Source organism: Dromiciops gliroides, chromosome 1 (assembly GCF_019393635.1).
Source record: "Dromiciops gliroides isolate mDroGli1 chromosome 1, mDroGli1.pri, whole genome shotgun sequence".
Lineage (NCBI taxonomy): Eukaryota > Metazoa > Chordata > Mammalia > Microbiotheria > Microbiotheriidae > Dromiciops > Dromiciops gliroides.
In genome coordinates, this window is record NC_057861.1 from 141,335,442 (window position 1) to 141,363,106 (window position 27,665).

Here is a 27,665-nt window from a genome sequence, read left to right on the forward strand (position 1 = left end):
AAAAACATCCAAATAAGGCCATAGGAAAATGCCCGGAGCAGCAAAACTCACAGAAGAATGTGCTGAAATCATCTTCTAACCAAGAATGGCTTGGAAGGTCAGAAGGAGGGAGCTGCTGTGCTGATACAGGAGTCGGGCCCAACACCACAGTCACCCTGACACAGATTCAGTCCCAGGAAGGCCTCACCAGAGAAGGAGACCCCCAGAGCCTCTGAATCAGCTGAAGCACCAGTACTGTCTGGAACTAAGCTCACAGTCTGGTGAGTGGGCTGAGCCCTGGGCAGGGGGGAGACTACAGGCGTCTATGCTGGTGCTAAGGCAGAACTTGGATTTTACACCCCTGCTGAGAACCAGGAGGTAGGCTCGAGTAGAGGTGGCCCAGGTGGGGGAAGGGCACAGGCTCATCGGAGCTAACAACCACAACACACAAAGCTGATTGATTGGCAAGTTGGTCTGGGGTCATCTAGGACCAGGAAACAGGCCAGGCGAGGGAAGAACCTGATTCTCCTTAAATCATACCACCTGGGACTTCTTAAGCTTGGGATACTGCAGCCTGGAAACAGTGCCCCACTTTAAGGAGATAAAAGTCTAGTAAAAGAAAGGCAAAATGAGCCAGCAAAGAAAGGTGAGGACCATAGAAAGTTTCTTCAGTAACAAGGAAGACCAAGGGGCACCCTCAGAGGAAGATGTCAACATCAGGGCCCCTATATCTAAAGCTTCCAAGAAAAATACGAATTGGTCTCAGGCCATAGAGGTGCTCAAAAGGGACTTTGGTTAAACCTAGTTAAACCAGTGCTCAGTTGTTTCAGTATGACCAATTGAAAATTATAAAATTCTTAACTTTGTATGTGTATTCCTGATACCAAATAACCAGTTTGAATAGTCCTTTTTAGGAATGACCAGTCTTATGGCTTGACCAGTTGCTTTATCATCATATGGACACAACTAGAGCATATAGATATCCTCAATAGGATGAAGGAGGCTCCCTGTCCTGAAATCTATGGAGAGGTATCTTTGGGATCCAAACAGGGAAGAATCATTTCTCATGGACAGGTTGGGAGGGACATAGCCTGGGCTTTCCTGAACTTTTACCAGTAGGTTGAGGGATAAAGTGACCTAAGATGACCAAGTTGGAAGGCAATTGGGAAAGAAATTTCTGCCTTAAGCAAGACTCCCAGCTGAGGAACTAGATTCATGGATCCCAAAAGAATATAAAGGACAACTCAGGATAAGCAGCTCCATCAGTATGGAGCTAGTAGACCTGAGGTAATGTCAGGGTCCAGACCACACTAAAAAATGATCAACAGGAAGTAGATGGGCAGATGTCCAAGAGGTAGTGAAAAACAATGATTAAACTGTAAAAAAAAAATTGGAAATAGTAAATCTAGCCTTTTTTCATATGTTATTGTGTGATCCCCTAACTACTGTTCTCCATAAAAGTTCTCCTCTAGCATCTCATTCTGGTATCAATATGATCCCGGCTTCCTGAAAACTGTTCAGACTCTGATAGGTTGTTCCAAGCTTCAAGTATGGTGATAGTAACATACTTTATCTGCTACTCTTCAAAGATCAGTTCATTATGGAGAAACAAGGCCCCTATGTGTTGAATTTTTGGCCAAGGCAACCTATGAAATGGACAAAAATACAAAAAAGTCCTGAAGCCACATGCCTATATCCATATTGAAAGTAATGGGAAATAGGGGTAGAAGGTAATAAGAATCACATCTTTATTTTTTTTGTTGCAGGGCAATGAGGGTTAAGTGACTTGCCCGGGGTCACACAGCTAGTTGAGTGTCAAGTGTCTGAGGCTGGATTTGAACTCAAGTCGTCCTGAATCCAAGGCCAGTGCTTTATCCACTGCGCCACCTAGCTGCCCCCGAATCACATCTTTCTTAAACTATAAACATTAACTTAAATGTTGATACACTTACTGAATTATCGTTGACCAACAACAAATAAATTAATAAATTATTGGAGGAACTGAAACAAATACATATCCACAGTTTTTAATGAAATTAAAGAAGACATAAACAAGTCACAGCTAACCGGAAGGATGGCTCTTGTCAAGAAGATATATTAAGTGGGTTTCATTATGTGCTCGAAGGCAGCAAAGCACATTATTTTATGACCCACTTGAAGTGGTGCTGCAGAAAAACCTTGGTGTCTCAGGTTGTCTGTTCCTTAACAACAGCTCCTCTACCTACCTGGTACTGCCTCTGTTCTTCTTTGCTGTTTCTTCGGAACAAGACCCCTCCATCCCCTCCACACACCCAAATCTGGAAGTTTCTAAGACTTCAAACATTCTAGGCTAGCAACTCTGTTTGTGACCTCAGGGACAGCCACCAAATTTAGTCTTCCTAAGTAGGAAGCCTCCCTGTACAAACACCAGAACAGTTTTTATCCAGTGTAAGTCATAGTCCAGACCTGATCCAGGAGTTGCCCTCATCCTGAAGCTGTTTGAGATGCCTCGGAACATGGACCCATTAGTCCTAGACCTGAGCTTAAATCCTGTCACAGGCACTTAGCACCTGTGTGGCCTTGGCAAGTAACTTAATCTTTTAGTTTCCTCATTTGTGAAATAGGCATAGTAGCAACTACCTCACAGGCTTGTTGGGAGAATCAAATGAGATAATATATGGAAAGCACTTTGTAAACCTTAAAGCACTGTGTAAATGTTCATTGTTATCTTGCAGAGTATAAAGACGTAGAGAAAGTCTAATGGTTAGTTGAGTCTCTAAACAAAGTCATCATATATGCCTTCACATTCGGTGACAATGAAAATCTGGATACAGGGAAAAAATTGGAAATTATCATCTGAAATCAAGAAATTAAAAAGGGCAGAGGCTTGTAGACCACTCAAAAGCTTCATATCTTCAAGCTTTTTAAGAAAAAAGAAGTATAAGGAATGCATTAGAGGTGGCAAGCACCAAGGAACATCACAAGAGATGAAATTGAGACAATATCTTTTATTTTTTATTTTTGGTGAGGCAATTGGGGTTAAGTGACTTGCCTAGGGTCACACAGCTAGTAAGTGTTAAGTGTCTGAGGTCGGATTTGAACTCAGTTCCTCCTGACTCCAGGGCCGGTGCTCTATCCACTGCGCCACCTAGCTGCCCCAAGACAGTATCTTAAGAAAATAAAAAATGACTTTACCAAATAAATTACTTCAGATTCAACTGTCTATATGTAATTGAATTGTATTCTGGTTAATTCAAAGATCACAATCATTACCAAACTATACTTTTAAAAAAGATGTGAAGAAGAAATGACATGCACTTATAGCCATTCCAAATCAGCCTGTTCAAAGAAACTCCTCAAAAGGGAAAATGATCAAAAATAAAGAACACCACACTTGTCACTTCCTACAGAAGGCTGTCATCATGATGAAGAGTCCTAAAAATCTCTACCACATCCCCTCCCTCCTGCCAGGAAACATTTGATGACTTTTCCAAGAAGAGAGAAATGGTAGGCAAGAAAACACTATTTTAGAATACAAACTCATTTGTGAAACATCATGGAGGAGGAGGAGGATGAAAGAGTACAAGCAATTTTGGTTCACAAAACAGTAAATAGCAATCGAGAAGAACATGAGACCTTATAGAACCTCTAAGTCAGAATTTCTCAAGAGCATTTGTACATTGACTGGAAGGAGCACAACAAAGAGATGTGAAATGGAACCAGTCTGCAAACATTTTTCAATGGGTTCTCCACTCTTGTCAGTGATGACAGAGGGCAGCTAAGTTACATCATTAGGTAGAACACCAAGACTGGAGCCAGAAAGTCCTGAGTTCAAATCTAGCTCCAGACAGACACCTACTAGCTCTGTGACTCTGGGCAAGTCACTTCACCTCTGTTTGTTTCAATTTCTTCATCTGTAAAATAGAAATAATAATAGCACTTACCTCCCAGGGTTGTGAGGATCAAATGAGACAACTGCAAAGCACTTAGCACAATATGTGGCATATGGTAAGCAATGTGTACATATACACACATATAACATATATGTAACATGTATGTTATATATTTTTTTAAAAAAACAATTGTTGTGGTAGTGGTGGTTAGTGGAAGAACCACATTGGACTTCATCACTTCAGTACACAGGGTACTATATGAAGAAGTGGTAAATTCAGAAATGTGACTGAACCTAACCAAACATATACAGAAGTTTGCTAAAGGGATCACAAGGTTACCACTAATAAATTTCAAGATTTACCAAAAAAGAGAAAGTTCCAAAAGATTTTAAACAATTATATGCATAACTATTATCGATACACATACCCCCCATAGGCCTATTTTCTCATCATTAGAAAATATTTGTGTGAAAGGCCTTTAATTTGTTGGGTTGGTTTTTTGTGTGTGTGAAAGGTCTTTAGAGATGATTAAATTATAAGGAGAATAGGCAGAGCTTTAACAGACAGTCTTCTACAGCAAATTCCATCTTCATAGTCACACAATTGACTGAGGTATCTATACAAGATAAGGTCCCCCTGTGTATGTTGTTTTTTTGTTACAAAAATTTACTCGACTTAGTAGAGCAAAATGGACCCTTAAAGACATTCCTCAAGCAAGGTTTAAAACATTTGTTAAATCAACAAGACAATAAGCATTCAATAAGTACCTATAATGTGCCGGGCACTATGCTAAGTACACACAAGATCCCATGACAGTTGAAACCACAGAGTCAACTTTCTTCAATAATGTGTTGAGTTACTAGTAACATCAAGTGGGAATTACATGTTAAGCAGAAGTGTTTGCTATTATAATCAAAAATAACCTGCATAAAATTCCAATCCAAAAGGGATTCCTTGTCAACAATGAGATTCCTCAGATGTTCCTGTACCTTTAAAACCCAGAACACCATAAGGCCTTCAGAATGAGCTTGTCACTTAAAAGAGATCAGCCTAGACATTCACATCAGGAAAAAAAAAATGTGACAGAGAACATATATTACACAGATCATGGCATGTAGTTGAATGGGAAATCTATTGATTTAATTCAACTCTACACCGATCTTGGACAGACACTGCAGATGGTCAGTTAACTGGGCCTAGAACTGACTAGAAGATTAGGCATTAAATTTCATAAATTACATGGTGTTTTCATCAATATCCAGCTTCTTGTTGCTACTAAAGCACATGCATTTAACAACACTATTCTCTGAGAAGAAGAAGAAGAAGAAGAAGAAGAAAGAAGAAGAAGAAGAAGAAGAAGAAGAAGAAGAAGAAGAAGAAGAAGAAGCAGCAGCAGCATTTCCCAGTGATTCTGCATGGTTTTTGCCTCACAGAACATGATGATTTCAGAAGAATCAAATTGCAAGAGATTCAAAGGAAAAGATGCATGGTAGGTGGAAGAAAGCTGAATCTGTTTCATATTCAAGAAGACCTTGGTTCAAATGTCATCTCAGGAAATTATGTCTCAGTTTCCCTCTCTGTAAATGAGAGGATCAGACTGTCTCACTAACTATATCCCGTCTACCTGTGATGATCCTGTGATTTGCTTTTTAGAAGTGGCATAAAAAATCACTACACACTTTAATTACCAGAACAGTAGTAGCTTCTGTCATGGAACTAGTGAGGGATGATGGCTTCATTGTATAAGGGCTGCACTGATATCCACAGAATATCCACAGAACTATAGAAAATCCTTCAGCACATTTGATCATAGCTTGGTATGATGTCATCAAGGGTAGGAAGGGTCTTAGAAGAAGAAACTGTTAGGGACCTGAGCTTGGAGGATCTTGGTAAGCAAAGAGATAGCATCTTAAAACCTGAAGAGGTTGTGTGGAAGCTGAGATCCATCTTGGTAGGTAAGCAAGAAATCAGGTGGTAATAAGGTACAGGAAGACTGGTACGTCTCATGGCACCACAGTATCCATAATGAATTAATTAATTCTATGTTTAATCTATGTTTAGTTACAGATGGAGGATATAGCCGAAGATTTTATACTCAAGAAACGTGGAGAGAAAATTGGGGTCTGGAAGGCAAGTGTTGTACTTTTTTTCTTAGAAGTTCCATTCTTTGTATGAGAGCATTACTTTTCTGTACCCTCATGCTTTGAAGACTCTTACTAGAAATATGACTCTCTTAGCCACAAAGACCAAAATTGCCAACATCTGTCCTTTACTGACTAAAAGTATCTGAGGAGTGTTGAGATCATAGTAAGCTATTTATCCCATTATAGGTTATTGAGCATATATTGAGAGAAAGTAGAATATATAATCAAATCAACAGGTTGAATTATCTCACAAAATCACTTTGATTGGGATTACATTGTAGCATCATCAGAGCTAAGATAAATATCACTTTGATAATGATTCAAATCATAATGGGATCTCATTTGAGATATGCCAATTTTGCATATCAGTGTGTTGAAATAAGAGAGCATGAAAGTGAGAGTTTTGTTGTGATGGAGCCACTTAGTTATGGAGAGTTGTGACATTTCCTATGTCTCTGTCTATTTTTCCTGTATTGTATGTGTGTCCCTGGAGAAATACTATATATGACATTGTTCGGCAAGCTACCTGAGATTCAAGGTGTAAAGAACTCAGTGTCACAAGTTCAGCAACAGCTCTATCCTTGACAACACCTTCTGAGTCTTTTTCTGTATGTAGGTGTGTTTGTACACATGGAACCCTGATATATTCTGCCTTCTAATGGTTTCACTACAATAATTTGAACTAGAACCAAGTGACTGAAGAAAAATCCTCCACTACTTTAAAGACCCTGGAGCCAGGGACATCTATTTGGTTATCTAGCCTCTAATCCCTTCTTGACCTAACCAAAGAGATGCTTACCTCATAAAAAGATCACAGGGCATAAACCATCTTGTTCACAATTTTAAAACATCATAAGTGTGACCATTCTTACTCTTAACACCTTGTAATTCCATTAATTGAGGTGAAGGTGGAACTGTATCCTTATAATTAGAAAGACTTCAAATAGATTCTCACCATAGGATGGTAATGTGATATAAACCACAAAAATAGAATTATCCTGAAACTCCAGCGTATGTTTTGTATTCAAATTTTAATATTCTCTTAACTAGATAGCTTTTTCCTAAAATTTTCTAAGACTTTTGATTTAAATATTGAATTACTTGAAATTGCCCAGTGGCCAAGGACATGACATATTATTGGGGGAAAAACCCCAACCACATGAATTTAGACATTTTTGCTCTAAATGAAAAAGGAAAACAAAAGGAGACTGAAATTAAAGGGATGAATGGTTAGCAGGTTCTCCTTGGAGAGATAAAGCTTTTGTTGGAGTTGGCTTCATCTGTTACTGAAGAACAACAGGAAACATTTCACAAGAAACTCATTTTACCTTGAAGTTTTCATGATGAACATAAGTAAAATAAAACACTATGAAAGTAATTCAGCTTAAGCATCAGTATCTGTTTTAGAGGATGAAGAAGGGCTTGACAAGATATACCAAGCCAAGTCAACATATATTTTGAATCTTTGATTTAAGTGGAAAGAAGAGCAGAGGAGAGTTTAGTGGAAAAAAATACCAGGTTGGAAAATATGGTTCAGGTTTAAATAACAAAAGAGGACAAAGGCTTCTAGACAACTTGGAAGACTCATACCTTTATATTATGATTACTTTCCTCAAGAAGATAATCTGAAGGCATTGGACATGGCAAGCATTGAACAACACCACATGTACACATGAAATGTATTATTTCTTCACAGGAAGGAAGTTACAGCTTATTGATGTAGGAGTAAGGTCAGAATCATCTGTCTCTGTGTAGTTACACCATCAGCTAGTTATAGCAGAGATCAGAATCAACCTAAATTAAGGGGGGGTGGGGATGATGAGAAGACACTGTATACAGTTACAATTAGCTAGAATTTGAACTATTCAAATGAATTGTTGATGCCCAAAATATGGAAAATAATAAAAGGTAAAGATATTGATCTTTATTATCCCTGTTTCTTATTGAAGGTTAACCAATATAAAGCACTCACCAATGTAGAAAAAACATTCACCTTATGATCATTCTGATTATAAAGGATGATACAAATTTTGGAAGAACAAAGTATTTTTAAAAAAATTTCCTCCATGGGGGCAGCTAGGTGGCACAGTGGACAAAGCACCGGCCCTGGATTCAGGAGTACCTGAGTTCAAATCCAGCCTCAGATACTTGACACTAGCTGTATGATCCTGGGCAAGTCACTTAACCCTCATTGCCCTGCAAAAAAAAAAAGAAAGAAAGAAAAAGAAAGTGCAAGATAAAAGATATAAAATTAAAGGGACTTAGATTCATTTCAATCATGCAAAATGTATTTCCATATAAGCCATATTGGAAAAAAAAATTTTTTTTAAGTGAGAAAATTATACTTTGATTTGCACTCAGAGTTCATCAGTTTTTTCTCTAGTGGTAGATAACATTTTTTTCATTATGAGTCCTTTGGAATTGTCTTGAATCACTGTATTGGTCAGAGTAGCCAAGTCTTTTATAGTTGATCATCATTACAACATTGCTGTTACTATGTACAAGGTTCTCCCAGTTCTTACTTCACTTTGTATCAGTTTGTATAAGTTATGCCATGTTATTTTTTCTCTGAAACCACCCCCCTCATCTTCATTTCTTAAAGTCCAATAGTACTCCATCACAGTTATATGCCACAACTTGTTCAACTTTTTCCTGATTGATGAGCGAATGCTCATCAGTTTCCAATTCTTTGCCACCACAAAGAAAAGGGCTGCTATAAATATTTTTGTACATATGCATCCTTTTCCTTCTATCTCTTTATGGAATAGACCTAGTAGTGGTATTGCTGGATCAAAAGGTGTACATTGTTTCATAGTCCTTTGGGAATAGGTCCAGATTGTTCTCTAGATTGGTTGGACTAGTGAACTGGTCCACCAAAAATTTATTAACATATCTATTTTCTCTCATTCTCTCCAGCATTTATCATTTCTAATAGGTGTGAAATGGTACCTCAGAGTTGTTTTATTTTGCCTTTATCTAATTAATAGTGATTTAGAACTTTTTTTTCATATGACTATAGGTAGCTTCTGAAAACTTCCTGTTCATATCCTTTGATCATTTATCAATTGGGGAATGGCTCTTCTTTTCATAAACTTGACTTAGTTCTCTATATATTTGAGAAATGAGGCCTTTATCAGAGAAACATGCCATAAAAATTTTTATATTATTTCATCATCTAGGGTACCTTTTAGCAAAATGTAGTTTCCCTGATTACCACCTTCAATTAGGTTTTATTTTTGCTTTTGCTTTGCCTGAGATCATGATTGCTACCCCTGCTGTTTTTACTTCAGCTGAACCATAATAGACTTTGCTCTAGTCTTTCATTTAAACTCTATGTGTGTCTTTCTGTTTCAAGTGTATTTCTTATAAATAACATTGGCAGATTCTGGTTTCTAATCCATTATGATATTTGCTTCAGTTTTATGGGTGAGTTCATCCCATTTATATTCACAGTTATGAATACTAACTGTATCTTTCCTTCCATTTCATATTCTTCTCTCTCTTTCTCTTTTCATCCTATACCTCCTCAAAAGTCTATTTTGCTTTTAACTACTACCTCTCTTAATCACCCTCCAACTTTACTTCTCACCCTCACCCCACCAAACATATCTTATTCCATTCTCCTATCTCACTATTGGCTAAGATAGATTTCTATACCCAACTCTGTGTGTGTGTGTGTGTGAGAGAGAGAGAGAGAGAGAGAGAGAGAATTCCCTCTTTGAACAAATTAGGATGAAAGTGAGATTCAAGATTCCCGCCACCACCAGCCCACCCACCAACATTTTCCCCTCCACTATAAAAGCTCTTTCTTGCATACCTCTTTTATGTAAGAAAACTTGTTCCGTTCTACCTCTTCCTTCCCCTTTCTCCCAGTGCATTCCTCTTTGCCACCCCTACATTCTTTTTTTTTTAGATCATCCCAACATAATCAATTCACACCCATGCACTATCTATGCATACTCCTTCAAACTGCTCCAGTAATGATAAAGTTCTTAAGAGTTAAGTATATCTTCTTATCATATAGGAATGTAAACCGTTAAACACCATTAAGTCATGTTTACTCTTTCATGTTTAAGTTTTTATGCTTCTGTTTGAAAGTCAAATTTTCTATTTAGCTCTAGTCTTTTCTCTCTTTTTTTCCCCTTGCCTATTCTATTTTTATTGATCTTTTTAAAAATAGTATTTTTTTTCCAAATACATGTAAAGACAATTTTCAACATTCTTTTTTAAAAAATTTTATTGCAGGGAAATGAGGGTTAAGTGACTTTCCCAGGGTCACACATCTAGTAAGTGTCAAGTGTCTGAAGCCAGATTTGAACTCAGGTCCTCCTGAATCCAGGGCCAGTGTCTTTCTTATCCACTGCACCACCTAGCTGCCCCAACACTCATTTTTTTTCTTTTTTTTTCTTTTTTTGGTGAGGCAATTGGGGTTAAGTGACTTGCCCAGGGTCACAGAGCTAGTAAGTGTTAAGTGTCTGAGGCCGGATTTGAACTCAGGTACTCCTGAATCCAGGGCCGGTGCTGTATCCACTGCGCCATCTAGCTGCCCCCCACACACTCATTTTTAAAATAAAATTTTCAGTTCCAAATTTTCTCCATCCCTCTCCTTTTCCTCCTCTTTAAGATGGTAAGCAATTTAATAGAGGTTATATAACTGCAATCATGTAAAACATTTCCATGTTAGTCATAATGTGAAAGAAAAAACAGAACAAAAAGAAAAACTATGAACAAATAAAGTGAAAATATTATGCTTCAATCTGCATTCAGACAACATCAGTTCTTTCTCTGGATGTGGATAGCATTTTCCATCATGAATTTTTTGTAATTGTCTTAGATCATTGTATTCTTGTGAAGCAGTACTGGTCTTTTCATTAGGAATGCTTGAAAATCCCCAATTTCATTAAATATTAATTTTCCCATCTGAAGGATTATATTCAGTTTTACTGGGTAGGTTTGTTGTAATTCTAGCTCCTTTGCCCTCCACAATATCATATTCCAAGTCCTCTGCTCCTTTAATGCAGAAGCTTTCCTGTATGTGATCCTGACTGTGGTGCCATGATATTTGAATTGTTTCTTTCTCACTGCTTCCAGTATTTTCTCCTTGACCTGGGAGTGCTAGAATTTGGCTATAATATTCCTGAGAGTTTTCATTTTGGGATCTCTTTTAGGAGGTAAATAGGAGATTCTTTCAATTTCTACTTTACCCTATTGGATGTAAGATATTGGGACAGTTTTCCTTTATACTTTCTTGAAATATAATATCTAGGCTCTTTTTTTGACCATGGATTTCAGGTAGTTTCAATAATTCTTAAATTATCTCTCCTCAATCTGTTTTCCAGGTTAGTTGTTTTTCTGATGAAATATTTCATATTTTCTTCTATTTTTTTCATTCTTTTGACTTTGTTTTATTGAGGTTTCTAGAAATGACTCCTTTTTGCAGCTCCTTTTTCTTCCCCTTGCCCAATTCTAATTTTTAAGGAATTATTTTCTTCAGTGAGTTTTTGTACCCCTTTTTACATTTGGCTAAGTCTACTTTTAAAGGCATTCTTTTCTTTAGCTATTTTTTGTGACTTTTACCATTAAGCCACTTGTCTTGTAAGGTGTTATTTTCTTCAGGTTTTTTGTGCCTCTTCTACCAACCTGCTAATTCTCTATTCATATATATATTTTTTGGTATCACTGTCACTTCTTTCCCCAGTTTTTCCTATACCACTCTTATCTCTTTCTTTGATGCTTCCAGGAGTTCTTACTAGCCTTGGGCCCAGCATTTTTCTCCGAGGCTTTGCTTGTAGCTGTTTTCACATTGTTGTCTTCAAGTTTGTATCTAGCTCTTCCCTGCCACTGTAGTGGCTTTTTATGATCAAGTTTTTTTTTGGTTGTTTCCTCATTTTCCCACTACTTCTTTACTTTAAATTTTATGTTAAAGTTGGGCTCTGCTCTCCTGGGGGTGAGGAGGCACTGTACCAAACCATGCATTTTCATGCTATAGTTTTTAGAGCTAGTTCAGGGGATCCTTCCAAGGTGGTGTTTTCCTGGGAAGAATATGGTCATTGCTCCCTTGGTCCATACTCTGATTTTTACCTATAAGGGCTCCCCTGAAGTCACAAATACAATATATTGTTCCTACTTGCCCTGGAACTGTGTCCCTTGCTCTCCTGCAGCTGCAAGTGCTAGCACTCCTCTTGGCCCTGGTGCCATGTGACCAAGGCTCCTGCTCCCTTGTGACTGATCTCAAGCTCTCCTCTTTGCCTTGGAACTGTGACCCAGAACTGCTTAAGGGCAATACAGTTGCCAATCAGCTGTATCCAATGCCAAGCAAAAGGTCCCCTGTAATCTTTTTCTGACTATTTGTCATCTCTAGGCCAAGAGCTGCTACTATTGTCACAGCTGTCCCTAAGGCCCACCACTGGTGCTCTTGCAGCATTTGGGGCCTGCACCCACACAAGAATTACAGACCTCTTTCACAGATCTCCTAAGTTACCATAGGCAGAAAAATGTCTCCCTCTGACGATTTGTTGGCTCTGCTGCTCCAAAATTTGACTTGAGGCATTACATTTAAGTTGTTTAGAGGGAAATATTAGGAAAGTTTATCAGGGTCCAACCTGTACTCTGCCATCTTGGCTCTATAAGTATCTTTAAAAAAAAAAAAGTCCTCAAAGCTGCTCCTTAACATCCCACCACAATCTCTGCTAAAGACTAATGACCCTAATCATCAGGGATACTTCCTTAAAATCTAGTGTATATTGCCATTGCAGTAACAACATTTTTCTTCTGTCCTTAGTAAATAATGAGAACACCTGATCACCATTATGTGTGTATGTGTGTTTGCCTTTCATGTATATTTAATTTATGTGACAATTTGACAATAGCAGTAACAACTTTACTACTTTTGTGGAATGGTTATAAGTGAACAAGACCTTTGTCATATGATTGTGCTCATGTATGCTATTTGTAACCATATCTTTTTTTTTTAATGGAATATAGCAGAATTTATTTCAGAGAAACAACCTTCAAGCAAAGTCATTTTTCTTGTTGCGTGTAGTTATATGTCAAGTTCTGCCCTTATCTCTAGCCCCACAGGTCAGTCAAATGAACTAATATCCTTAACATAGTTTATTGCTCCACCCTGCAGGCCTCACGCAGGCCATCTCTCGGGATTGGCTCCCGTTCCAGCAAGAAGTATGCAACAGGCTTCCGGTCTGAGGTAGGAGTTCAGGGTCTCTTCATTGAGGGTGCCTCCCTTCTGCCATTATGCTTGCTTGCCAGATTTCTGACATTGCCTATCTTACTTTGATCCAGTTAATCCCTGCGTATTCCCTGGTTCTTGACTCTGTCCTGACTTTCATGCATGTGCATGTTCCTTCCGCTGACGTCTAAAGGTCCAACAGTGTCTTAACTCTCAGCTTCCAGGCACTCTTTGTTTCTGCTATTTTCTTGTATTTGACACCTATATTTCATTCCCAGGCTTCCCCTGACTCTCTGACTTGATTTCTTTTTTTTTTTTTCCTTCAGGTTCCTTGGACACTAGTTGATCTTGCAGAACATGCTGCCATTTATGTCTATTTCTTAACCCCCCAAACTCCATAATGCTTTGTCAGACTAATCAGAACTGATTTGTCTCCTTTACCTTAGCTTCCTTGTTACTATCGTTTTCCATAAATCAACAGCTTTTTAGGGTTGCTCCATGATTTCATCAGTGTCAGCTTCAAAGTGTTGCTTTAGTAAACTAACTCACTTCACCTCACTATTAAATATGATTCCTGTACTGATTCCCTACGTTATACCATAATTCCTCATAATTTGTCTCGGATACATTCACAGAATCTCAGAGCTGAAAGGCATTGGCGTCATCTAGCCCCACGTATGCCTGAACAACAGTGCTCATGCACTTTTGTTAAAGACTTCTAGTAAGAGAGAACCTCACTATCTCTCCAGCAGGCCACTGTTTTTCTAGGTAACACTAATTGTTAGGTAGTTTTTCACTTGCCTCAGGCCCAAATCTTCCTTTTGGAAATGTTTGCTCCTTTCTTCCTAGTTCTTCCCACTGCGGCCCAGGAGAAGTCAAATCCTTCTTCTCCAGTCTAATCCTTCAAATAAACTCCTTGGAGAAAGGGACTACCTTTATTTTTCTTAATTGTATCTCTAGCCCTTAGAACAGCTTCTAGCACATAGGAGGTACTTAATTAATGTTTACTGAATTTCATGAAATTGAATATATCCAGCCACATACTCTCCTGAGCTCTACTCCTACGTCAACAACTACCTATTGGACATTTTCAGCTGATTGTTTTATAGACATCTCAAGCTCAATATGTCTAAAACAGAACTTCTCACTATGGACCCAAACTTCCCTGTTACTCTCACGGGGTATCATCATCCTTCCACTCACCCAGTCTCGCAAGTCTTACCCTTGACTCCTCAATCTCATATGCCCCACATATCCAACTGGTTGCCAAGTCTTAACATGTCTTTCTTTCTTTCTCTCCCATAGATCCTTTTCTTTGCACTCACACTTTAGTTGAGGCCTTTGTTGCTTCTTTCTTGCCTGTTCTATTTCAGGAGCCTCCTAATTGCTCTCCCTGCTTCAACAGGCTCCCCACCACAGTCCATCCCCAACATAGCCACTAAAGTCATCTTCCTAAATCACCCCCTCCCTCCGCTCCAGTGGTCCCATATTGCCTCTAGGACAAAGTATAAACTCTGCCATTTAAAGCCCTTAGCAACGTGGCTCCAACCTACCTTTCCAAATTTATTACACATTACTAACCCCTCCTGCCCTTCTTGCTGTTCCTTCAACATGATACTCCATCTCTCTCCCTTTGCTAGGGCTGCTCCCTATTCCTGCAGTGTACTTCCTCTACATCCTTTGTCTCCTTCCTTTTTTGGGGGGTGGGGGGGGTGAGGCAATTGGGGTTAAGTGACTTGCCCAAGGTCACACAGCTAGTAAGTGTTAAGTGTCTGAGGCCGGATTTGAACTCAGGTCCTCCTGACTCCAGGGCCAGTACTCTATCCACTGCACCATCTAGCTGCCCCCTTTGTCTCCTTTTAAGACTCAGCTAACACACCCCCTTCTAAGAAGCTTTTCCTGATCCCCACAGCTGCTGGTCTCTTCTTCACAAAATTCATTTTACATATATTCATTTTTACATGTATTCATTTTATATATATTCTTTACATACATATGTATATGCCCCTCCCCTTAGAATGTAAGCTCCCTGAGGGCAGTGAATGTTTTATTTTGTATTCCTTGTGCTTAATGTAGTGTCTAACATAGATAGCTTAATCAATGCTTGCTTGCTTGATGAAGTGGTAAATTCATTCTCATGGGAGATCTACCAGCAGAGGTAGATTAACCACTCCTCAAGGTTTCTACTAAATTATAAAATCCATGAGTGTAAGAAACCCTGTCTCTTCTAAACATGCATCTTCCCTAAGACCTAGAAAAGTGTTCTGTCATTCTGTTCACCATAGGCATTTCATAACTATCGGCTGAAATGAATGGTATAAAGGCAATTCATGCCTAAGAACCCAAACTAGAGATTGGACTAAATAACCTACAAGGTCCCTTCTGATTCTAGGATAATGGAATTTCTATGAAATAAAAGAGGGAATATGCAGGATAAACTGAGGTTTCCTTTTAAATGATGGTATAGTTTACATTAGAACTGCAGTGGATTTCTCTCTTCAGCTTTGTCCTTTTTTCATTTTCCTTCTGTTAATATATTTCAGTGTTTCAAAGAATCCTTTGCAATTTAGCAATTTGGGTTTTTGAGAGTTTTTGTGACTGAGAAATTTCTCATCCTGCAGCCAGTGTGGTAATGAAACTCTCTCAACATCCATAGGCTGTTTCTTGTATGGCAAACATAGTGTTACCAAACCTATTTTCAAAACCTTTCCAGCTTGGGATAGGACTTGCCACAATATGCACTACACCCTTTGAGGACTCTTGAGTCACTGCCAAATCCAGGCATCTGAGGTGCCAGAGTAAGACTTTAGTGGATGTCATCAATATAACGGTAATAGATTAGATGACATTGAACTTCACTTCTCTACTGCTTCCTTTTTCTTTTTTTGGTTTTTTTTTTTTTTTTAGTGAGGCAATTGGAGTTAAGTGACTTGCCCAGGGTCACACAGCTAGTGAGTGTTAAGTGTCTGAGGCCGGATTTGAACTCAGGGACTCCTGACTCCAGGGCCGGTGCTCTATCCACTTCACCATCTAGCTGCCCCTTCCTTTTTCTAGAGTAATACATTTGGTAACCTCTTTTTTGATAATGGTGACATACTTTAAGATGGATTGGCTAGGGGGAAGCTAGTTGGCGCAGTGGATAGAGCACTGGCCCTGGATTCAGGAGTCCCTGAGTTCAAATCCAGCCTCAGACACTTGACACTTATTAGCTGTGTGACCCTGGGCAAGTCACTTAACCCCAACTGCCTCACAAAAAAACAAAACAAAACAAAAATAACATTAAGATGGATTGGCTAAATTGATTTTTAAATAAAAAGCTGATGCATTTGCTAAGTGATTGGTGTATTCCCCTTTAGCACAAAGCTTATATTGTACAATAAAAAGTAGTTTGTGATCATTATTTATAACTTAGGACGGTTTTCATTATTATACAACATAGTCATTTATTCTAAATACTACATTTATTTTCTCTACACTCCACCCCTTAAGAAAATGTTGCCTCCTCTGCTTCCCAGCCCCTCAAAGAGACAAGACAGTAGATAGTAGAACTGAGGAAGGAAAATGCCAAACTCTATTATATTTATGTCATAACTTTGAAAAATATGGGTTAGGAAATAGGAGTTGGAAAACTTACCCTAACTAATGCCTTTTTTATTGGAAGGTTTGGGGAAATTAAAAAAAAAAAAGCTCATTTGTTGTATTCTCTGTTATGGACAGCCTGAGGACAGTAAATGGATAGCTTCATCTGCTGACATTATTGCTTTCCGTAAAGCATTATTGAACCCTCTAATAGCAAAGTTGTTTCAACGATTTGTATCACTGAAAGGAGATTTATTGGGAAATGGAGTACTCTTCTGGCAAGAGGTTCAAAAATATAAGGTACTGTAATAAACCGAAATAAGCCATTTATTTATGTTAAGAAGAAAAATGCATTGAAATTTCAGATTTTTAACTGAGTACCAAATGTGCAGATGATAGATATGTTTTTGATTAATTTAATTTTGAAACATTGGTCCTTTCTCCACTCATATGTATAAACATTAAAGTGCATATTATTCAACTGTTGGACAATAACAAAAATGGTAATGTTCTAGATCCTTTTATGCTAATAAATAGTAGGAAATAATAGTGAACTGTGAAGGAAAATTGTGCATTTTAAGGTGAATTAAAATTTGACCTATTAATAATATGCCATTATAATTTGACTTTCAAATACAAGACCCTAGAGAACTATAAAAAATTGGAGTTGGGGGACTACCTGGGGTCGTACAGTGGGTGACTGTCTTGTGTCTGAGGCTGGGTTTTGGCTTTGATCCCCCTGGGTCCAGTGGTGGTGCTTTGTCCACTGTGTCACCTAGCTGCCCCATGATGACATCTTTAGGGTTAAATTGAGGAGTGAGGGGAATGCACTGGGGGAGGGGGAAGGACAGAGGTGAAATACTACATGAAAGAAACTGGAAAAGGCTTATAGAGTGGGGGAAGAGATGAAAGAGGAGCAGGGCAGTAAATTAATTTTATAATCAGAAAAGGCTCAAAGACCTTAAACTCATCAGAGTTGGCTCCTGGAGGGAGTAACGTATACCCAACTGGGTGGAGTAATCTATTTAATCTGGGCAGTAAATGAGCCTAACACTCATCAGAATTGGCTCAAAGACCTCAATCTCATTAGAATTGGCTCAAGGAGGGAATAATGTACACATTCAATTGGGTGGAGTAATCTCTCTAACCCTGAAGGAAAATAGGAGGGGAAGGGGATAAAGAGAAAGGGACAAAAGAAGGAAGGGTGGAGTGGGAGAGGGGACAGACAGAAGCAAATCCCTTTTGAAGAGTGATAGGATGAAAGAAGATGGATAATAGAATAAATATCATGGGGAAGGGAATAGGATGGAAGGCAAACAGGTAACAATAGTAATCATGAAAAAGAGAAAAGGGAAAATTGTACAAAAAATATTTATAGCAACTCTTGGTGGAGGCTAAGAATTGAGAATCAAAGGAATATCCATCAATTGAGGAATGATGGAAAAAGCTATGCTATATGATTGTTGTGGAATGGTCTTGTGCTACAGGAAATGACAAACAGGATGATCCCAGAAAAACCTGGAAAGACTAATGAACATCGATGTATAGTGAAGTGAGCAGAGTTGGGAGGACATTGAGCATAGTGACAGCAGTATTGTTCAATGAGCAAATGTGAATGACTTAACTACTCTCAGCAATGCAATGGATCCAAGACAATCCCAAGGAACTAATGAGGAAGCTTACTATTCACCCCCATAGAAAGAACTGATAAAAAGAACACTTGTGGATTGTACATATATAACCTGGTTGCAATCTTGTGGAGGGGGGAGGAAAGGGAAGGAGAGAGGGAGAAAAATTTGGAACTCTAAATCTTATGAAAATGTAACTGGAAAAAATAAAATAGGGGCCGCTAGATGGCGCAGTGGATAGAGCACCAGCCCTGGAGTCAGGAGTACCTGAGTTCAAATCTGGCCTCAGACACTTAACACTTACTAGCTGTGTGACCCTGGGCAAGTCACTTAACTCCAACTGCCTCACTAAAAAAATAAAAATAAAAAAATAAAATAAATGTTTGTTGCTAAATAAAATAAAATAATAATAATATGCCATTATGGGGGCAGCTAGGGGGCACAATGGATAAAGCACTGACCCTGGATTCAGGAGGACCTGAGTTCAAATCTGGCCTCAAACACTTGACGCTAGTTGTGTGGCCCTGGGCAAGTCACTTAACCTTCACTGCCCTGCAAAAAAAGCAAATAATAATAATAATATGCCATTATAGTAATTATAACTATACTTAAAAACAAAATCTTTCTGCATATTTTATAAATATACCACACATGTACTTTTCTACCATATTTCTGTGTTTTCTAGTATCACTGAATGGGCATTGCCTCAGGCAAACTGAGACCTGTGAAAGGCCTTTAGCTTAAAAGGCCAAGGTCTCCCACTGTATCTGGGGCCATCTCCAGTTGTCCTGATAATATATCTTTCTACTGGACCCAGATGGCTCTGGAAGAGAGAGTGAGACTGGTGACTTTGCACAGCCCTGCCTCACTAAAGTCCAATTCATTGCAAGTCATGACATCTGTCCTGGTCCTCTTCGAGAATGAAGGGCAAACCACATCAAATAATGTTTTCTAGTGTAACCAAGGAAACTAAAAGGAAATTTTTTCAACTCATATTTTTAGGAGCTATAACAAAGATCATGGATTACAAATAAATCAATAAAAGCAGGGAGCTGATAGTAGGACCCCTTGTATTTTATTTTTTGGGGGGGTTGGGTGGAGGGTTGTGGGGATTACTTTTCAGGAATGTTTTCTTTCCTTTTCTTCCTCCATTTTTGATTTCTCTTTTTGCTTCATTTGGCTTATTTCTTCCTATTTTTGAGATGGTAGGGGAAAAGAACTAGAAATACCTAGAAGTTTTCACTAACCCTCTCGCTACAAGTTCAACATGTAAATTTTAAGCCCAAGTCCTATTAAATTTCTTTTTTCTTTCAGTTTACTCTATCATTCTAACCCATCCTACCTTATCCCTTAAAAAAAATCCCATCACTGTATCTATCATAAACTTGATCACATGTATGTAGAATTATAAATTTTATATAGCTATACAAGTAAGCTAAGCTATACCATATGGCAGGGGAAGAAAATGAAACAATGTACCTAGAGAAATTTTGGGCAGGGCCTACCTCCATAACTGCCCTATTTTTCTGCAATAGTCTGGTTTTTCACTCTACACTTGAATAAACCTGTATCAAGTTATCTGTCAAATAGTCTTGATCTTCCCCATTTACCCAGGTTTTTATGTAAACTACCTGGTATTTCAGGACTATTGGCTTAGAAGGACGTTGAATTGAATACATTAATTCTCTAGAGTTCCCCAGTCCCAAGAGAAATCAAGACTTCTATTTTAAAAAATACTTGAGGGGCAGCTAGCTGGCACAGTGGATAAAGCACTGGCCTTGGATTCAGGAGGACCTGAGTTCAAATCTGACTTCAGTTACTTACTAGCTGTGTGACCCTGGGCAAGTCATTTAACCCTCATTGCCCCACCCAAACAAAAAAAAATACTTGATACATCCCAGGTATTTTCTTTTTTTTTCCAGGTATTTTCTAATCTAAGAAATTATAAATTGCTAACATTTGTTCAACAGTTGAGTGTTTACAAAATATACACCATCTCATTTGAATACTTGAATACTTAAATTATCGCTTTCTAGCTTCTTGGGTCTTCTGATATACTTGAGGTACCCTTGTGGTTAAAGTAACTTCATTAAGGAAGGTGTTTTCAATTCAGTAACTATTAAATGCCTATTATGTTCAGGGCACTGCAGTAGATAGTAAGGACAAAAAGATGATATTAGATGTCAGTCACCTTTAGGAAGCTCACAGTCTGTGAGGAAGGTTCACAAATTGATCAAATAGAAATCAGCTGAGCAATATCAAGAGTATGGCCTCCATGGACATGCTCTTCTGCCTTTCCCCTGGATTCCTTCTAGGCTCAGCTCAAATCTCATTTATTGGAGGCCATTCCTGGTGCCTCTAGCTGCTAGTGCCCTCCCCTCTGAGAATACCTTCCATCTATGTGGTATTAATAACAGCTAGGTGAGTTATTGGAAAGAGGACCTGAGTTAGGAAGACCTGTGGTCAAATCTTACTTCAGGTACTTCATAGGAAGTTATTCAGTCATGTTGAAGTCTTTGTGACCCCATTTGGGTTTGTTTGTTGTTGGGATTTTTTTAGCAAAGATATTGGAGGGGCAACTAGGTGGTGCAGTGGATAAAGCACTGGTCCTGGATTCAGGGAGGACCTGAGTTCAAATCCAGCCTCAGACATTTGACACTTACTAGCTGTGTGACCCTGGGCAAGTCACTTAATCCCAATTGCCTCACCAAAAAAAAAAAAAAAAAAAAAAGATGTAAAAACACTGGACATGCCAAGCAAAGGACATTGTATTTCATCCTAAAGGGGATAGGGAGTCACTGGAGCTTACTGAGGATGAGGATAACATGGCCAGACTACACTTTAAGAAAATCAAGTTGGCAGCTGAATGGAGGATTGACTGGAGTGGGGAGAGACTTGTGGCAGGCAGGCTAAGGTAAGCTACTGCAGTAGTTCAGGGGTAAAATGATAAGAGCCTATACCAGAGTGGTGGTAATACCAGAGAAGAGAAGGAGGTGTATTTGAGAAATGTTGCAAAGGTGAATTGTCTTGGCAATGGATTGCATATGGTGGGTAAAAGATGAAGAGCTGAGGATGAAACCAGGTGAAGAGTCTGGGGAACTGAGGAGATATGCCTCCTACAGGAAGAGGGAAGTTTGGAAGGGGAAAGATTTTAGGGAAAAGAGAATGTGTTTGCTTTTGGATTTTGCACCAAACATGTCTCCAGGACATCCAGTTCCAGATACCTGAAAGGCAGTTGGCGACGTGAGAATGGAGATCAGCCGAGAGATTAGGGCTCAAAAAGTAGATTTGAGAATTCTCAACATAGGGGCAGCTAGGTGGCGCAGTGGATAAAGCACAAGGCCTGGATTCAGGAGGACCTGAGTTCAAATCCAACCTCAGACACTTGACACTTACTAGCTGTGTGACCCTGGGCAAGTCACTTAACCCTTATTGCCCCGCAAAAAAAAAGGAAAGAAAAAAAAAAGAGAATCCTCAACATAGAGATGATCATTAAATCCATGGGAGTTGATAAGATCACCAAGTGAAGTAGTATAGAGGGAGAAGAGAAGAGGCCCAGGATAGAGCCTATGGGATACCAGTGGTTAGTGGATGTGACCTGCATCAAGATCCAGTGAAGGAGACTGAGAAGGGGAAGCTAGATAGGTAGGAGAAGAACCAGCAGGGAGTGGTATCCCAAAAACCCACAGAAAAAGGGAACATCAAGTCCAAGAGGATGATGAACAGTGCCAAAGGCTGCAGAGAAGTCAAGAGAAATAAGGATTGAGAAAATGCTATTGGATTTGTCAATCATTGGTAGTTTTGGGGGGAGGCATTTCAGGGGAATGATGAGGTTGTAAATTGGATTATAGGCAGTTAAGAAGAATGATATTTATAAGGCACTTTGCAAACCTGAACGGTTTATATAAATGCTCCCTATTGTTATGACTATGTATCTCATATATACCTACTTAGCTACTTGTCTCTCTCATTAGAGTACAAGATCCTTAGAGCAAGGTCTTTGTTTTCCTTTTTTGTCTCCATACCTTTTAGCATATAGTGCCTGACACACAGTTGGTGCCTAATAAATGCTTATTTGATTGACTAACTAAAAGAGGTATAACCTGAATTAGATCTTGAAATAAAGATACTCGTCAAGAGCTTAGAGCCATTTTGTCCAAACACCTAATTTTACAGATGACAGAACTGAGGTCCAGAGAGTATGAATAATTTGCAAAAAGTCGTATGGGTTTAGTCAATAGTTGATAGGGAGCATATGAAAATGTGACTCTTTCTTCCTTCTCTCATTGTGTAGGACTTGTGCCATTCTCACTGTGAGGATGCTGTTATTCAGAATAAGATCACAACTATCATCAACTGCTTTATTAATTCCAGTATTCCACCAGCTCTGCAAATTGACCTTCCATTTGATCAAGCTCAGAAGATAATAGAGCACAGGAAAGAATTAGGCCCCTATGTATTTAGAGAGGCACAGGTAAGAAAGTCTGCTAAATGTGGCTAACCAGCTTTTAAAACTGACTAATATGTTATTCATTTACATTATTCATATGGATACCTTTATTTGGCAAGGAAAACATTTGGATTCTCAGTTCTAGGATCACTTTTATGTAAATGTCAAATATTTCTGTATACTATTGAAGTGCAGGAGTAGTATGATTTACCCTATACAACAAATTAAATATTTGAATTTTTGTAAGTTTAATTTCTCTTTTACAAACCTCTCTCTGCTTCCTCTTCCTTGCCTCTCCTCTTCCCTTATTTTTTTTTAAATATTTGCTACTGAAGCAATCACTTTTGAGGGGCAGTTTCCTTAACAGTTTTTCTTTGTTAAAAGAAAGAGTTTGAGGGGGACAGGGATAAGTCAGGAGGTGACTGAATTGGTTTTTTTTTAAAGGCATCAATAGAAATATGATAAATATAAATAATTTAAAATATTGGAAATGTAAATAAAACAAAAATAAAACATCAGCTCCCACAAAGATGTGCAAAACATGTGGGTCCGAAAAGACAGCTATCTTAGAAGACAGTACAATTAATGTAGCCCACTAAATAAATGAGGTGAGATTAAAATACCCACTTTACATAAAGTATACAAGTTTGGTAAAGGAAAATCTGCCTGTCTAACCTATTAGTAATTTTCTTAAAAAAAAAAAAATCAGGAAACTAAAGTCCAGAATGACTTGTCTGAGATAATAATACAGGGCTGACACAGAACCAAAGGGGAAAGTCACATATTCACTAAGCACTTCCAGAGTCTGAGGCAGTGTGTTAGGTGCTAGAGATACAAAGAAAAAAATTAAATATACTCTGCCTTTAAAGAGCTTACCAGGGCAGCTAGGTGGCTCAGTGGATAGAGCACCAGCCCTGGAGTCAGGAGGACCTGAGTTCAAATCTGGCCAAAGACACTTAACACTACTAGCTGTGTGACCCTGGGCAAGTCACTTAACCCCGATTGCCTCATCAAAAAAAAAAAAAAAGAGCTTACCATGAGATGTCTGCGATGCAGTATAAATAGCTTGAATTTTCTGCCAAAGGCCAGTACCACCACTGTTATCTGGTACAGTGTCACTCATTCATTCTCCATTTGCTGAACCCGCATCACTACTAAACTGAATCCTCTTTCTAGTAAGTGTTCAGTCATTTAGTCCAGTTCAACTCTTTGTGATCCTGTGGACCATACTGTCCATATAGTTTTCATGACAAAGATACTAAAGTGGTTTGCTATTTCCTTCTCCAGTGAATTAAGGTTAAGTGACTTGCCTTGGTCACACAGCTAGTAAGTTATGTTGAGGCTGGATTTGAACTCAGGTTTTCCTGACTCTAGGCTCCATGACCCACTGACCCACCTAGCTGTCTCCTTTCCTGTACTGCTAGCCAAAATGCTTGAAGCATGAAGTTTCGGTATGTTTACACACTCTTAGGACTTAGAGTTTAAGGGAATAAGGGCACATAATTTGGGGGATTCCACCAGCTCAACAGAGGGGATCTCAAGAAAATAGTGATAGAGAATACTTAGGTGATAGAAACAGCAACATCAGAAGGGATAGAATAAATCGTAGAATATTGTTATATGAGTCAGCACAATTATTTGTTACTGTTGTGGTATTTTACCTGTGGCTTGTGATGAAGACGTGGGAAGGGATAAGACCATTCATAGAGTTTATAGAATTTGACTAAATGTGTATTGGTTTACTGGGGCAGCTGTCCAAGACAAAGATCTCCTACCAAATCCTCAACCTCTACCTAGCTCTCCAAAAGAAATCTGTCATTGGTTTAGTGATTTTAAAATCAAGGTTTGGAAATTTAGGGACTTAAGAGCAAAAAAAGGGGGGACATTTTCATTCTTCCATTGGAAGGTTTTTAGTTTAAAAGAGAAAGAATATGGAAATTGAAAACAGCTGGTTACACAGATAGTCATAAAGAATAGAATTCAGTTTTCTGGATGAAAATTTATGATATCCTAATAGGCTATGGCTAATGAAGAGAGGCCATTTCAGGAAGACTGGGAAGAATGTTTGGCAAGAAATTAATTGATCATTGAAAATTGAGGAGGATAAAGATAAATCCCTAGATAAACTTATAAAATTGGTTACTGGAAAAATGGAAAATAACAGATATGTCACTAAAAGAAGAAGATGTGACAGTAATATACATGACACAAAGGACATAAAAAGGGGCTGTGGATAAAACTTAAAACCTCACAGGTATTTCTATATGTTGGTACACAACATTAATAAAACAAACTTGAAGTTTTAATAAAAATACAATTATATTGATATCAATAGTGAATGAATGAGTCTGAAAGCGCTCAGTAAGTATTGTAAAAATGCTGGACATTTAGAGAAGGACAAAATCTCCCTGCCTTCAAAGAGCTTGCAATATATTATGGGAGTTACATAAGAAACCATATAGATTACATATACATGTGTGAGAGCCAAAATTTGATATACGGAGTGTTATTTGGGTGACTCACCTTAATATTGGGAGTCTTGGAAATAATGAGGGACCTTTTAGGTTCACCCTCCCCTCTGAACTGCCCTTTTTAGATATTTCTCCCAGGCCAATAAGAAAGGAGCCTTTAAGCTTTAACTCACAAAAGGATCAGATTTTATTACTTGGGAATTAATTAAACAACAAAGATAAAACTAATAAAAATCAAAGACAAGGAAGTAGGAAAAAAAGAAATACCGATAAATACTCTTAACTCTAAACTTAACCTATGCAATCCTCAGATCGTTTCCAATTAAGCTAGTTCAAAGGAATTTAGGGTTTTCCATAATTAACTCACCAAAACCTGGATAGTCTACAGTTGCTCATGCCACTGGGACAGCAGACGCCAGAGAGAGAGAGGACGTTCCAGAAGAACCCTCCGCTTCCCTTCAGGGAGCGTTCAATCTTTCCTCCCCCAAAAGGGGAGGTCCTTCAAAAACTGCCTATGGAGAGCTCTCCTTCTGACCTCAGTAGTATACGTAAACTTCAGGGTGGGCCAGGTGTGGCCCCTCCCAAATGAGTCAGCTAAAAACTGCAATAATAATTTTATCACAAATAATTTTTACCACAATGTACATATACCTAATACATATACATGTGTGTGTACATATGTGATATACACTGAGTAGATAGAAGGTAGTCTCAGGAAGGCCCTAGCAAGCAGGGGTAGACAGGAATTTCTGCAGAAGGTAGGATGTGACCTGAGTCTTGAAAGAAACCAGGGAAAGTAAGAGGGAGAACAGTCCAGTCATGGAGAACAGACAGTGAGTGCAAAGGCTTGAAGATGAACGATAGAATAGCCCTGTGTGAGGAATGGCAGGTCACCCAGTGTCCTATGAAGGGTGAGGAAGTGCAGGAAGGAGCCAGTTTCTGAAGGATTTCAAATGCCAAACAGAGGAATTTGTATTTGGTCCTGGAGATAATCACCCTCACAACAGCCATGTCCTCTGCATTCATACTTGCTGCTGAAGCTTCTTGGATAGGGGCATAGCCTCCTCAGAGCTGTGCTTTAGGGATTTTAATTATGGCAGCTGTGTAGAGGGTGAATGGGAAAGAGAAGAGCCAGGATGCAGTACAGAGAGAAATCTGGAAAAGTCTAGTGGCACCAGATTTTATAGACCTTTCATTAAATTCACTGAAAAGGTGTTTTTTAAAATCAATCTCCTTCAGGGTATAAAGCAAAATGTTAGGTATTGGCACAGACATGGAGTTGAAGTGTCTGACCTCATAAAATTTACATTAAGTCTAATGGAGGAGGATAAGATTCAAACTGATAGCAGTACCACAAAATATTTATATGACTGCTTTGTTGTTGTTCAGTTATTTCAGCCATGTCTGACTCTTCATGACCCCATCTGGGGTTTTCTTGGCAAAGATGCTGGAGTGGTTGGCCATTTCCTTCTCCGGCTCATTTTACAGATGAGGAAACTGAGACAAACAGAGTTAAGTGACTCCCCCAGGGTCACACAGCTAGCAAGGATCTGACATAGGTTTTCCATTACTACACCTAACTACCTTAAATGGAATAGAAAATGGATTGGAAAGAGTAAGCATTGGTTGTAGGGAGACCTGTTATAAGGGTGTTATAATAGGCCAGGTAGATAGTAATAAGGATATTTATTTTAAGGGGTATCAGTGGAAATAAAGTGGAGGGTATAAAAAGTGATAGTCCAATGGTTTAAAAAAAAAAAAACTAAGAGGGGGCAGCTAGGGGGCGCAGTGGATGGTGCGCCGGCCCTGGATTCAGAAGGACCTGAGTTTGGGTCCAGCCTCATACACTTGACACTTACTGGCTGTGTGACCCTGGGCAAGTCACTTAACCCTCATTGCCCCCCACAAAAAAACAAAAACAAAACCAATAACAACAACAACAACAACAACAACAACAAAAACTAAGAAATTGGGAATCTTAGAAATCATTTGTTCTTCTCAGGCTTTGGGTCCTGAGGGGCTGACTAAACCACATGGCATTAATGATTTAAAGCATATGTGTAACTGTTTGTCATAGAGATCTGGAATAGCAAAAGGCTAAATGTACTAAGTTCCACTTTTGGGGGAATACTATACGTATATTATATATACATATATGAATAGTATAGATATAGAATATATATATGTAATATACATTATATAAATGAGTATCTATAGCAAGAGGAGTTGCTCTTCCTAATGGACTTTTCTGACTACATGTGTTGTTGTTATTGATCTGGGTGTGTACCCATAAGAGTATATCTTTACTGTTTGTATTTTGCAAAAAGTTGTTGTGTTCTTATTAACTTAATTTCTC

At 38.6% G+C, this 27,665-nt stretch overlaps 1 protein-coding gene across 1 annotated transcript in view; it reads left to right on the forward strand.

The window, feature by feature from the left end:
* Positions 1-27,665, forward strand: part of RGS22 (regulator of G protein signaling 22) — a 154,728-nt gene that overhangs the window by 113,084 nt on the left and 13,979 nt on the right. Inside the window, exons 20-23 of the mRNA XM_043976316.1 lie at positions 5,913-5,981; positions 13,128-13,199; positions 16,899-17,060; positions 22,683-22,862. Of these exons, the coding sequence (XP_043832251.1) occupies positions 5,913-5,981; positions 13,128-13,199; positions 16,899-17,060; positions 22,683-22,862 (483 nt within the window). The remainder of the gene's footprint in view (positions 1-5,912; positions 5,982-13,127; positions 13,200-16,898; positions 17,061-22,682; positions 22,863-27,665) is intronic.